The following is a 13,235-nucleotide window of genomic DNA, read 5'->3' as shown; positions in this document are numbered from 1 at the left end:
GTGAGTTCGAGGCCAGCCTAGTCTACAAGAGCTAGTTCCAGGACAGGCTCCAAAGCTATAGAGAAACCCTGTCTCGAAAAACAAAAACAAAAACAAGTCATGATACTGTTTCCATTTATAAATACATTTTAGACGATGTAACCTTAATTAGAAGATTCAGTGTAAATGCACAGCTGGGGCTGATTCTCCGCAAGAAGTCCGGTTGCAAATACTTGGAGCCAAGAACTTGCCATTTACTGTCCCTTAGGGTCTGAGAAGTTGGGACGAGCCGTCTCCGAGGCCCTGCGGTGATGACCGTCCAATCAATACCCAGACCGAGAGCAGGGGCGGGCTGAAGTCTGCGCCACCTGTTCGCCATCTTGGGTCCGGTCCAGGTGTTCCGTGCCGCCCAGACGGCCCGGGAGGTTCTGCACGTGGCCGCGTGAGGAACCATGGTGTGCACCCTGCTGTCCCGGAATCTGGAGATGGTGAGTCTGTGGCGGGTGGTCCCCAGCCCCGAGTCCCCCAGCCGGATCCGGGCACCCCGCGCATCCTATCGCCTCCCTGGTCCCCGCGCGGGGACTCTCCGCAGCTCTGGCCCGGAGCGTGTGTGGCGCCGGACGGGAAGGGAAGCGATAACCATGCCTGGACCCTGCGCCTTGGCTCTTCATTGTCTATGCGCCTCGGCTTCTCATCTCTGTCCCCTGGCTCCCGCCGTCCAATTCCCGACACTACACTAGGGTTTTAGGTGTTCAGCCTGGTGCCTAGACGGTCTCCCATCTGTCCCTGGGACCTCAGCTCGATTCTGTCTCCCAGGTACCTGGAACTCCATCTATTTGTGTTGTAAACTTTATCTCTTGGCTCTGATGACCTTAACAGTTTGGCAAAGCACCTCTGGCCTGGACCTGGGCATGCCATGGGGGCCGGGGCCCTCCTGTGTGTTCCTGTGGCTGGATAGGTGTCCAGGGGACAGCAGGCCCTGTGCCCGCGGGTGGTGGGACCCACACGATGGGCGCGGGGAGCATCGCTGAGCGCTGGTGTTATGCCTGGTGAGCAGATCATGGTCACACCGCGCAAGAGCACGGAGTGACTAGGCCTCTGGAGGTTGGTTTCGCCAGGCGCCCTGCTGACTGCTAAACTAAAGGCGCGTTTGTCAGTCTCTTCTTCCCCGGACCAGCACTTCCATTTTCCGTGTGTCACAGTGAATGTGAATGGGACGCCTTTTCCTTTATTTGGCAGTTGTGGCTGTGTAGCCCTGGTGAGCCTCGTACTCATGTAGAGAGGGCTAGCCTCAAACTCACAGAAATCTGCTTGCTTCTTCTGCCTCCCCAGTGCTGGAATTAAAGGCACGCACCACCACCGCCCAGCTTTTGTTTAAGGTTTTAAAGAACTGAAATGTCAATTTATAAAATGCTTTTACTAATTTTCATGTTAAGAACAGAGTGCGGAATTCCCTCTTTGGCATGCCGGTTTCCTCTCAGCACTTGTCTCCTTTTAAAACTGTTTTCATAGTTATATGTAGAGTGCAGGCATCCTGCTACGTGATGCATTCAATATCTGGTGCGAGTCTGTTAGAATTCAAACCACCAAAAGCCAGCACACGCCTTTAATCCCAGCAGCACTCGGGAGCCAGAGGCAAGTGGATCTGTGAGTTCGAGGCCAGAGTGGTCCACAAGAGAGTTCCAGGACAGGCTCCAAAGCTACAGAGAAACTCTCTCGAAAAACAAAAACAAACAGCCAGTGAAAGAGAGCACTCACACGAAGTCGGTGAATGGACGGAGTTCTATGTTTTTCTCCCTTTTAACTTCTTTACCACGGAAGTAGTGAAGCACTCATTCGATTTTAGATCCAGGGAGACTTGCATGTGGCCAGATGCCTTTGTTTCCAGAACTTTAGGTTTTTCTGTGTTCAATAAACTGAGGTCCTCGGTACAAGGACCAACTTCTTTCAGGAAGTGGAAGATTGCAGAGGACTTGGAGACTTCATTTGGGAAATCACAGGTATAGCTGTCTGTGTTGTAATCCTTCAGAAAACTCTGACCATGTTTTCTGAAATCCTTACATTAACAGATTTTTGGATTGGTTTTTCTTTCTTCCATGAAACAAATCAAATGTTGCCTCCTATGAGACCGCCACAGAATAGAATGAACCCCCACTTCCTGTTCCAAAAGCTGAAGACTTAGGTTGAAGAGAACTGTCGTTACAGGAGCGGGAGCAGGTTTCATTTGAGGACGTAGCCGTGGACTTCAGCCGGGAGGAGTGGCAGGACCTGGATGCTGCCCAGAGGACCCTCTACAGGGATGTGATGCTGGAGACCTACAGCAGCCTGGCGTCCTTGGGTGAGTCAGACTCCTCCAGAAGCAACTCTTTCTTTTTTAGTTGATAAGGTAGGAATCACTGCTAATTTAATATTAATCCTGTGCACATTTCCAAGTGTTTGGGAGCAGTGGGTTTTGCAGCGCCTTATGTCATCTGTAATGGTCAGACGAATGGGTGTCATCTGTAATGGTCAGATAAATGGATGTCATCTGTAATGGTCAGACGAATGGGTGTGAGAGAGACGTTTATCAGCTCGGTTTTACTTTTTTCTACTGTGAACATTTTAAATTTATCTGATAAATGTTTTGAAGAATTTAATTGCTTTTGATCTTGTTTGCTGTTCTGTAGAGTATAAGTTCCTCATCACTTCCACAGACATCCCACTAAAAACCACTCGCTGCCTTTCCAACCCCAGCATGCATTTTCCATACTCGAGAGTTAACACTGTTTTTATCTCTACTTCTTGGCTGTCATCTTTATTTCAGAGTTTGGATAGCATAAAGGTGTGCGCGCGTGCGTGCGTGCTTGTGTGTGTGTGTGTGTGCGTGCACATGTGTGCCTATACATTTCACTTATGTCTTTTACTTTTCTGGGAAACACGCACTCACTACAAATATGGAGGCCTTCCTACCGTCGGGGTGTTCAATGTTCTTATATGTTATGGAAATTAATGTCATGTTAAATGAGTCATTTAGTAGTATTTTCTTATCTGTAAGTTGATTTCTTCTAATAATTGTCTGCTTTTCTGTATAGATGATTTGGAGATTGATGCTCTCCCGTGTGTTGGCTCATGTTTTTGTTCTCCACTGTATAAAAACACCGATGCTGCCCATATATTCTAGGAACTTCATGGCTTTCACTCATATTTAACTTTGGACTCAGTCTTAGGTGACGTCTCTGCTGACAATGAAGCATACATCACCTCTCTTTACTTAGCTTGTGGATGCCCTGTATCTTAGCTCAGAATTGACGCACGAGAACTTCCCTTGTGAATGTGAGTTCTTAGACTTGCTGAAACCAGTTGGTGATGGTTAGTAGTCCATTGCACCAACGAAACACCGGAGACGGGCATTCCAAAAGGAGGCACAGTTTGTTTTTGCTTGTGGTTTCATTTCCAGTTGATTTAGAGTTGCAAATGCATCTTTATTTAAAAATCTGAACTAAAAATTGGCATTTTCCACTAACTAGGGGAGCAAAGGTCTGCACAGGCTCACACTTTTTTGCTTGGCCGCTGTTCTTGTATGGGCTCGTGCCAGCTGGGCCCTTTTGCCTCCTGACAGCTCTGACAGCAGCTATTGCTAAGCTTTCCTAACTTCTGCTTTCTGACTCCTGTTGGTCACAATGTCAGGAAGAGATCAGCCAGGGACAGCCGCGGGGGTTTGACGGCATGGTAGATGTTTTTGAAGTTTTCTGACTGCCCTTTTACGTGCAGTTTTTAGAGAGGACAGCCTACCTTATCTGGCCAGAAATATGTCTCAGAAAGGAATGCAGGGTTGCATTCTGTATTAAGAAATGGCAGAAGGAAAGATGGGGAGGAGCTTGGCCTTTGGTGAGGAAAAACATCATGCTATCAGATATGTGTGTCTAGAGACCTCAGCTCCATATTGGGAAGTGGTGAAAGAGCGTATCTCTGCCCTGTTCAGGACCTCAGAGGAAAACATCTCGTGCGTTCTCCATTGCTTATGCTGGAAGCTACAGATTTATTAATGTAATCATTACTCTGTGGAGACGGTCATGCCTCACACATGAGGGTTTATGTGAAGATAGGGTATTATTATTAGTTTGTTTGTTTTTCAGACAGGGTTTCTCTGTGTAGCCATGGCTGTCCTGGAACTCACTCTGTAGACCAGGCTGGCCTGGAACTCAGAGATCCGCCTGCCTCTGCCTCTTGGGTGCTGAGATTAGAGGTGTGCACCACCACCGTGTTTTTTAAACTGTCCTTCATGCATCTGTTGTGGCATTCCTATGGTTTATTGCTCGATGTGTAAATGTGACAATTTAAACTTGTGAGTTTCCGAATGGGCGTTTGGTGTTGTAGGGTAGCTACCAGAGAAGACAGCTTGGACATGGGTGTGAGCCAATAGAAAGTCTTTATTTCCGGGCCTGGCACGGGGTGTTCAGGATCCCAGTGAAGCACCACGCCTTTCTCAGTGGGAGATTTTACGACACAAACTACATCCTGGGTTGACATACTTCAGTTGACAAGAACAGTTAGCCGGAAGCAGAACTGCAGAAGCCAGAAAGCAAGGTTGGTGATTTAGAGACTGTCCCAGAACTATGGGCTCTGATGGGTTGGACCTTTGTTTTAGTGTTGGCCGGTGGAGCTGTGTACTTGCTGTGTGTTGTGACCTGAGGGGGGTTTCCATCATGGAGTCAGTTGTGCTGAGGTCTGGGGCCTGTTACAGTGGGATCCCCGGGAGGAATCACACAGGATCCTTTTTATAAGCTTATTTTCTTTTGTTTGTTGGTCGTGGTTTTCGGGTTATTTTTGTTTTGTTTTATTTTGTTTTTTGAGACAGGGTTTCTCTGTGTAACAGCTCTGGCTATCTTGAAACTTGCTCTGTAGACAAGGCTGGTTTAAACACAGAGATTCATCTGCTTCTGCCTCCCGGTGCTGGGATTAAGGAACATGCCACACTTGGCCGTTTATAATCTTTTTATGTGTTTGTTTTCTAGTTTTTTTTTAAATTTATTTATTTATTATGTATACAATATTCTGTTTGTGTGTATGCCTGCAGGCCAGAAGAGGGCACCAGACCTCATTACAGATGGTTGTGAGCCACCATGTGGTTGCTGCTGGGAATTGAACTCAGGACCTTTGGAAGAGCAGGCGGTGCTCTTAGCCTCTGAGCCATCTCTCCAGCCCTGTTTTCTAGTTTTGTTGGGAATTTTTGCACCTGTGTTCACTAGGAATACACAGCTGTAATTTGGTTGCTGTGTTCTTGTGTAGCTTGGACAACATTGTCGTGCCCAGGTGGTGACGACAGGCGCTTGACCGTTCCTCCAGGAGGTCTCAACGCACAGCACCGCGACCCTGTCCTCTGGAACAGCTAGAATTGTGTTTGTCTCAGAGTTTTCACTGTATGTAGTGTGGCAGACGTGGAGTCGCTGTTGGTCGGATCCGTTACGCTTCCTTTGAACTCTCTGACCTGAGTGTGCTAATCTACCCCAAGATATAAAACTTTCTCACTGAATCAATATTATAATGTCTTTTCTCTTCTCTTCTGGAATACTCATCAGGTATTATTTTCCTTTTCATCAGCGGGAGGGAGTTGGGAGCAGGTGGTATATTACATGCCGTGTATCTACATGGAGATCACAGGATAACTGCAGATTTTGGTCCTTGTGTCCCACCTTGAGATGGTGTTTCTTGTTGGTTTTATGCTGCGTATGTCAATCTAGGTGGCCTGTGAGCTTGCTGGGGACTCTCCTGTCTCCTTCTCCTGTCGTCCACAGGGGCACCAGGGTAGCCGACGAGTGTGCGAAGTCTGCAGTTTTGGTCGTTGTTAGTTTTTCTGTGTTTATGCTTTGTTTTGTGTTTATGCTGTGTATCTGAAATCAGGTCCTCTTGCTGCATGGCCTTTAACCCCCTGAGTCCTCTCCCCAGCCACAGATATGTGCTTCCTAATCACTTTGAAATCTAGAATTTTATTCCCTAATCCCTGTTGGTCAACTGAGTTCTTCTGTAAAACTTTGACTGGTCTCTCCCCCCACACACAAAATATATCTAATAAACTTATTGTATAAAATCAAACACAAATACTTATCAATAATTCAAAGTGACTTCTATCCAGGAGTGCTTGTATTTAGGAAAACTGAAACATTTGCATATTCATAACACAGCTCCCAAATAACCACACAGAGACTTACTATTAATTAATAAATGCTTGGCTGATGGCTCAGGCGGTTACTAACTAGGTCTTACAACTGAACTCATATTTCTTGTCTAAGTTCTACCATGTGGTTGATGGCTTGTTACCTCACTTTCTAGATGTCCTGCTTCCTCTGCGACTGGCTTGAAACTCCTCAGACCCCACCTTTGTTCTCCCAGCATCCTACTAGTCTGGCTCTCCTGCCTACTCACTTCCTGCCCAGCTATAGTCAGTCAGCCCTTTTAACCATATGTATATGTATGTAAGAGTTATACATATTTACTCTGTACAAAGATTGTTCCACAGCACAGCCTGATGAAAGGCCATGTGCTGTGTGGTCAGTAACCCTGCACTGTGTCTTACCCGAGCTTTGCTAACTGTAGTTACGCACTCTGGCTCAAAGTAAGGAAGTAGTGTTAGCAACATGCCTTCTCCGCAGCGGTTTGGGCCTTATGTCTAAATAAGTTCCTGAAGGCCATTCTTAGCCTGCATCAAAGGTGTTCTTTACACTGGGAGGAGGGGAGTAGATGACCATATACATCACATACAAACTCATGACAATGAAGATCCAAATCCTACCTTGTATTTTGAACTTTGTTTTTATAAAGTTAACTTTAAAACTTCTTGCCGTGTTACTGCTGGGCAACTGCTGCTGTAGGGCTCCCCACCTTCAGCTCAGCCAGCGGTAGGGCTCCCCACCTTCAGCTCAGCCAAGCTCAGCCAGCGGTAGGGGTCCCCTTCAGCTCAGCCAGCAGTAGGGGTCCCCTTCAGCTCAGCCAGCAGTAGGGGTCCCCTTCAGCTCAGCCAGCAGTAGGGGTCCCCTTCAGCTCAGCCAGCAGTAAGGCTCCTGCTTCAGCTCAGCCAGCTGTACGGCTCCCACTTCAGAATGTGCTCAGATTTCGCAGGAGCTCAGGCAGAGCCTGAAGCCAGTTGAGAATTCCTGCAGTGTGGCAAGGTTTCGCAGGGACCAGGAGGTACTGATCTTTCCGCTTGCTGTACCTAGCATGTGATCAGAGGAAGCTGATCACACTGAGGTGCACTGGAAAAATTGGGGTGCCTGACTGATTTATTTGTGTGAGCTATACAATAGGTTTCAAAGCCTATGACTCCACCCACTCCTGCCCAGGAGGAAGTCCTTCTCCTTCAAGAGGAAGGCTGCAACAAGTTGTAAAGTTATGATCTATGCATTATTTTCTCCCTCTTCATTGTCCACAGACCAGGGTTTCTTTGTGATGATTTTCTCATTTTCAGTCTGTCCTAAATATCGTATGTGTAGTCTCTAATTCTCACTTCCGTTCTCTTCAAATCATCTCATCATTATTTCATGCAGTGTAGTGAGCCTGAAGATAGTATTCCAGTCAACAAAGAAAGAGAGAGTATCTCTCCCACAGCCTCTAACCACTGATTATAGCACCGTTTGCGAATTGGAGCTGTTGTCTTGTAGACACGTCTCAGCACTCTGGCTTCATTTGTATATTTGCTCCACACCTACAGGTCACTGTCTGAAAAAACCTGAGTTGATCTTCAAGCTGGAGCAAGGACTTGGGCCATGTACTGCAGCAGAAGCCTCGGACAGGAGCCTCCCAGGTCAGTGGCTGTGTGGCGGGCATGGAAGGAAACTCATTAGTCATGGTTCTCTTGGGCTTTTTCACTGACTTTTATCTAAAGCCACTCCTGAGGACTAAGTCTCATAAATAAATGTCGGCATGAAGAAAGTGTTCAATATTAACTTGTAAACCAGAACGCCTCTAAGATGAGGGGAGAAATCATACATGTGCTTCAATAGCAGCCCTTAAAGTAAGTCATCTCAGCTTTCCAGTTGGGGCTGACACCTGCATTTGTTTGCTAATGAAAACACAGACTGTACAGATAGAAAATGACATTTGAAGCAAACTAAATGCAAGGGAAATAAAAACTAGGTTTTCTTATAAAAGTTGAAGCATATGGAAAGCCAAAGGAAGTCTGTTTATTATGAAACTATGAACTATTCATTATGAAGAGATATCAAATATAAATATATATTCCCTGAACATTTGTGAGCCAATGGTCTTATAAATGATGTGCCCAAGGTGTTAGGTTCTGTTAGTTAATGTCAGTACCCACTCCTGAAGGGATAGACTTAACAGACAAACCGGAAGTCACACGGGTAAAACTCTGTTTCATGCTCAAAGCAAAGCATTTTCTTTAGTATGAGCAATGAACCAGGGTACTCGTTCTTTCTTCCTTCTTGTTAAAATAAGATTTAAACTGGGTGTGCTAGCATACAGCTTTCATCTCAGTGCTCTGAGCTTGAGGCCAGCCTCCTCTACATAGGAACTTTCGGGCCAGCCAGAGCTACGTAGTAAGACCCTGTCTGAAACCTAGAAGCTCATGGGCCAGCTAGCCTGGGGTCTGCCATACAGAGGAAACAAGGGGAACCTGGCTCGATGAGGTAGAAGAACAAACTTTGGAAATTTGTCTTCTGACTTCCAATCGTGTGTGTGTGTGTGTGTGTGTGCGCGCGCGCGCGCGCGCGCACATGCCTATATTCACCCCACCTCACATAATAATGATGATGATGATTTTAGGAATCAAGCACACACACTAAGGTCAATGATGTCCACTTGTCCGTTCACTCAGGAAGTTTTTCATTTGTTTTTTTTTTTTTTAATGAAATATAAAACTGTCTGTAGTAGGTTTCCTTTGCCTGTCTGTACACATGATGGAGATAAATAAGGACAAAGCAGATAAGCCTGTAGGCCCATGTTTACTGAGCAATTACTCACGATAACCATGGTATGATATTGCCCCATCTGCTCATCACTGGACTCAGAGAAGGCTGTACATAAAAAGTGTATCACTCAGCCTTCAATAAGAATCATTGGCCAGGGCTGGAGAGATGGCTCAGTGGTTAAGAGCATTGCCTGCTCTTCCAAAGGTCCTGAGTTCAATTCCCAGCAACCACATGGTGGCTCACAACCATCTGTAATGAGATCTGGTGCCCTCTTCTGGCCTGCAGGCATACATGCAGGAAGAACACTGTATAGAAAAGAAAAAAGGGGAGGGAGGGAGGGAGAGAGAGAGAGAGAAAGAGAGAGAGAGAGAATCATTGGCCAGGTGATGGTTAATCCCAGCACTTGGGACACAGAGACAGGTGGATCTCTGTGAGTTCGAAGCCAGCCTGGTCTACAGAGTGAGTTTCAGGACAGCCAGGGCTACACAGAGAAACCCTGTCTCAGGCCTTGGTCTTACAGAAACAGGGACGGAAGTGAAATAAGTTAGAATTGAAATAGAAAATATCTCCCTTGTATTATGCACTGAATATAGAACTGAAGTCAAGAGTAAAACTGAGTGGATTCAGTAGGGGTAATGAACCAGCAGGGGGAAGAAGGGAGAGGGCCTTGTCCAATAAGATGTGGTAAGTAACTTTTAAAAGTTTGCATCTGAGGTGTCGTGGCGTACGCCTTTACTCCCAGCACTTGGTGGGCAGAGGCAGGTGACCACTCTGGACTACATAGCAAGTCCCAGGCCAGCTGGAGCTAGCAAGTGAGACCTGGTCTCCAGTATACACAGGTTTTCATTCAGACTTGTCAGCTGTGCACAGAAGAATGCACTGCCGTAATAAACTTCTGGTCACTGTTTAGTTTTCATGAAGGTGTTTCTTGTTGTTTGAGAAGGTGAAGAAGATGTGTAAAACATGCATTAAAGAGAGAGTTTGGGAGAAGGTGTCTTCTGCTTCTGAGGAAGATGCTTTGCCTCACAAACCCCACGGAGTGTTCTATTGCTTTTACCCAGTGCGAAGTAAACCTTTTAAACACATATATTTAGCAATCTTTTCCTTAACATGTATTCCTGCTTAGGAGAGAAAACATTTGGCTATGCTTACATCTTATATAACTACTTAAAAATAAATCTCTTTCACCCGTGAAAGAGGTGTGCCATAGATGATATTATACATATAGTTAGTATCATAGAGGAATGGAGCAACCAGGACCTAGTAGGGGGAAATCACTGTTGGGACCTACAGCGGAGAAAGAGGTGGCTAGCTTCTCTTTGTGCTTCCCCAGAAGAAAACACAACAGTAAGAGACATGACCCAGCATGTAGTGCATGCTAGTCCCATTTGTTACACAGATCCATGAGGCACTAAGATGTTTACACTCATTACTATTCTATAATTTCTATGAGGGAAAAAGTCCACTTTATGTTAAATTTGCATAAAAAGACTATAATGTGATTCATGGATAGAGATATTTTTAATCTAATTTCAGATCTTCCTATATTGACTACCCAGAATGTGACCAGCCAGGAAAATCATAAGGTGCATTTGTGGGAAGTTGAAACTCTCCAAACCAAGGCATCAAGTGAGAAGATTGTAAGTAAAGCATTAAATTTGGGCACTTCATCTAAATCTGACCATAAAGAGGGAAGCCTATTATCCCTAAGAATTTGATGTGAAGCTGGCAAGAAGGCGCAGTTATTACCGGGCTGCCTTGTGAGAGTGAGGACCTAAGTTTGTTCTCCAGCACCCAAGAAAAAAGTTGCGAGTGGCGGCTGGGAGTTCTTACCCCATTGTTCAGGAGATTGGGAAAGAAGGCCGTCCGGGACCTCCTGGATATCTTAACTATCTAAGTCAGCAAACCCCACCTTTAATAAGAGACCCTTTCTCAACAATAAAGGTGGACAGTAATTGAGAGGCATCTGATGTCAGCCTCTGGTCCCCAACTGCAAGCACACATGTGCGCATGCACACTTGCACACAGGCGGACACACATGCATAAACATATATGTACTCACATCTTCCTGACACTCGCAGACACTTAACCCAGGCAAGAATGTACTGTTTCTCAATATTTAGCTTCTTAATTACAGGGAGGAGAATAACTCAATATTTCATGCAGTCAGCAAACCTTTTGCATCCTACGTATCTTGTCCGTAACAACAATGATCTTTAGTATATTTGACCAGGAATATCATTCTAAGCTAATGCAGTGTGTTCAATACATAAAGAAGTTTCATTTAAAGATACCTGTAGTAAATTCAATAAATATTGAAAAGTCATTTAAGTGACACTTGTATATGTAGCACAAAACATAGATCACGTGAAGTTGTTTAGCCACTACTAATACATTTGGGATTCTGTGCTGTATAAGTCTAGTCAATAATGGCAAAATGCACATGTATGAGAAATGTACATGTGCCTGTGAGAAATCAGACCTCACAGAACCTCCAGAACAGAGGCCAGGACAAAGGCCTCTTTGTAGGTATAAGAAATATAACAAATTCTTTATTTCAAGGCAGAGCTAAAGGAGCAGCAGAAAACCCATCCAGGGTCAAAGTCCTGTGGAACTGAAGCGCATAGGAAGACTTTTCACCAGAAATCAAAGGGCACCAGGAGTCGAAAGTCTCAGACCCGTAGGAAAGTCACCCGTCATGTGTCAGCTCTCAGTGAAGCTCGGGGGCTTCGGAAGAGTGGGCAAGGCAGGGAAGCTTCCTTCCAGAGCTCCCGTGCTACCGTGTGTCAGGAAGCGCCTACGGATGTGCAATGTTGTGAACGTACGGAATGCAGAAAGGCTTTCGTCTTCAGCTCAGAACACCAGAGAAGTCATACAAGCAAGAGGCCCTATGAATGTACAACGTGTGGGAAGGCTTTCTCCCTCAGGTCATACCTCACCCAACATCAGAAAATCCACACAGGCAAGAAGGCCTTTGAGTGTTCAGAGTGTGGGAGGGCCTTCTACACCAAGGGGAAACTGACTGTGCATCAGATAATTCATACAGGGGAGAAGCCCTACAAGTGTACAGGGTGTGGGAAGGCTTTCTCCCTCAAGACGTACCTCACCCAACATCAGAAAATCCACACAGGCAAGAAGCCTTATGAATGTGCAGAGTGTGGGAAAGCCTTCTACCGATTAGCACACCTCACTTTACATCAGAGAACTCACACCAATGAGAAGCCCTATGCTTGTACAAAATGCCAGAAGTCTTTCTACTGCCAGTCCCAGCTTAAGCTACATCAGCGAACTCATACGGGTGAGAAGCCTTTTAAGTGCATGGAATGTGGAAGACCTTTCTACTATAAGTCACACCTAACTCGACATCAGAGAATTCACAGCAATGAGAAGAAGCCCTTTGAATGTGCAGAATGTGAGAAAGCCTTCTACTGCAAGTCGGACCTCACTGCGCATCAGAGGTCTCACACGGGCGAGAAGCCCTATGCCTGTATGGAGTGTGGGAAATCATTCCACCATAAGTCCACACTCCTTCTACATCAGAGGACTCACGTAGGCGAGAAGTCGTATGCGTGCTCAGACTGTGGCAAAGTTTTCTACTGCAAGTCACATCTCACTCTACATCAGACCATACATACAGATACACGCCCCTATGTGTGCACAGAGTGTGGCAAATATTTCTACTATAAGTCACAACTCATTGTACATGGACGGACTCACACAGGCGATAAGCCCTATGAATGTAGAGAATGTGGGAAAGCCTTCTCCCGCAAGCCACACCTCACTCGACATCAAAGTACTCACACAGGTAAGAGTGATTTGAATGCAAATCATGTGGGAATGCTTTCTGCTGCCAGTCACAACTCGCGGTACACCAGGGAGCACACGCATGTGGCAGGCGTTCTGAAGGAAAAGAATGCAGGATAGCTTTCTACTTCATGTCAACAAGTGACAGTGGGCGGCTCAGATGAGGAGCCCCGAGGAGGGAAGGTGGGAACTTTGTACCGCGAGTCACGGTGAAGAATGAATGTGAATGACCATCCTGTGGCAGGAAAGTGCAAGGGGCTTTGTGCAAGTCACGGTCCTGCGGTGTCAGGAGGTGTGGTCAGCCCAGAAGCCCTGTGACCATGTGGAGTGAAGCTCAGCGCTCTCTACTTCACCGCTCAGGCACATTAGCCCTCTCACACAGACGAGCTTTACCCATGCGGAGTGAAGAAAGTCATTCCCCAGTCGTACCTGCCCCAGCACAAGAGGCCACATGGGATTTTTTAAAATCATTTATTAAAAACTGAAACTCAGAGGTAAATAGTAAGAAATAAACATGAGAAATTAATGGAGCAACTGAGAAACAATACA

The 13,235-nt window shown here is 45.9% G+C and overlaps 1 protein-coding gene across 1 annotated transcript; it reads left to right on the top strand.

Moving 5' to 3' along the window:
• The first annotated feature begins 431 nt into the window (after nt 1–431).
• Nucleotides 432–12,806, top strand: LOC119809291 (zinc finger protein OZF-like). Its single transcript, XM_042054699.1, has 6 exons — nt 432–467; nt 2,185–2,317; nt 7,664–7,756; nt 10,419–10,522; nt 11,445–11,720; nt 11,796–12,806. Exons 1-6 carry the CDS (start codon nt 432–434, stop codon nt 12,804–12,806), a joined length of 1,653 nt encoding a protein of 550 aa, XP_041910633.1.
• The last annotated feature ends 429 nt before the right edge of the window (nt 12,807–13,235 follow it).

The sequence above is a fragment of the Arvicola amphibius genome, chromosome 3 (assembly GCF_903992535.2).
Source record: "Arvicola amphibius chromosome 3, mArvAmp1.2, whole genome shotgun sequence".
NCBI lineage: Eukaryota > Metazoa > Chordata > Mammalia > Rodentia > Cricetidae > Arvicola > Arvicola amphibius.
This window is presented reverse-complemented; position numbering and strand designations above follow the sequence as displayed.

Coding starts and splice junctions, on each gene's coding strand:
- LOC119809291 (XM_042054699.1), top strand. CDS start 432: ATGGTGTGCACCCTGCTGTCCCGGAATCTGGAGATG. Junction 10,523..11,444: donor AGGCATCAAGTGAGAAGATT/GTAAGTAAAGCA, acceptor CTTTATTTCAAG/GCAGAGCTAAAGGAGCAGCA. Junction 11,721..11,795: donor AACGTACGGAATGCAGAAAG/GCTTTCGTCTTC, acceptor ACGTGTGGGAAG/GCTTTCTCCCTCAGGTCATA.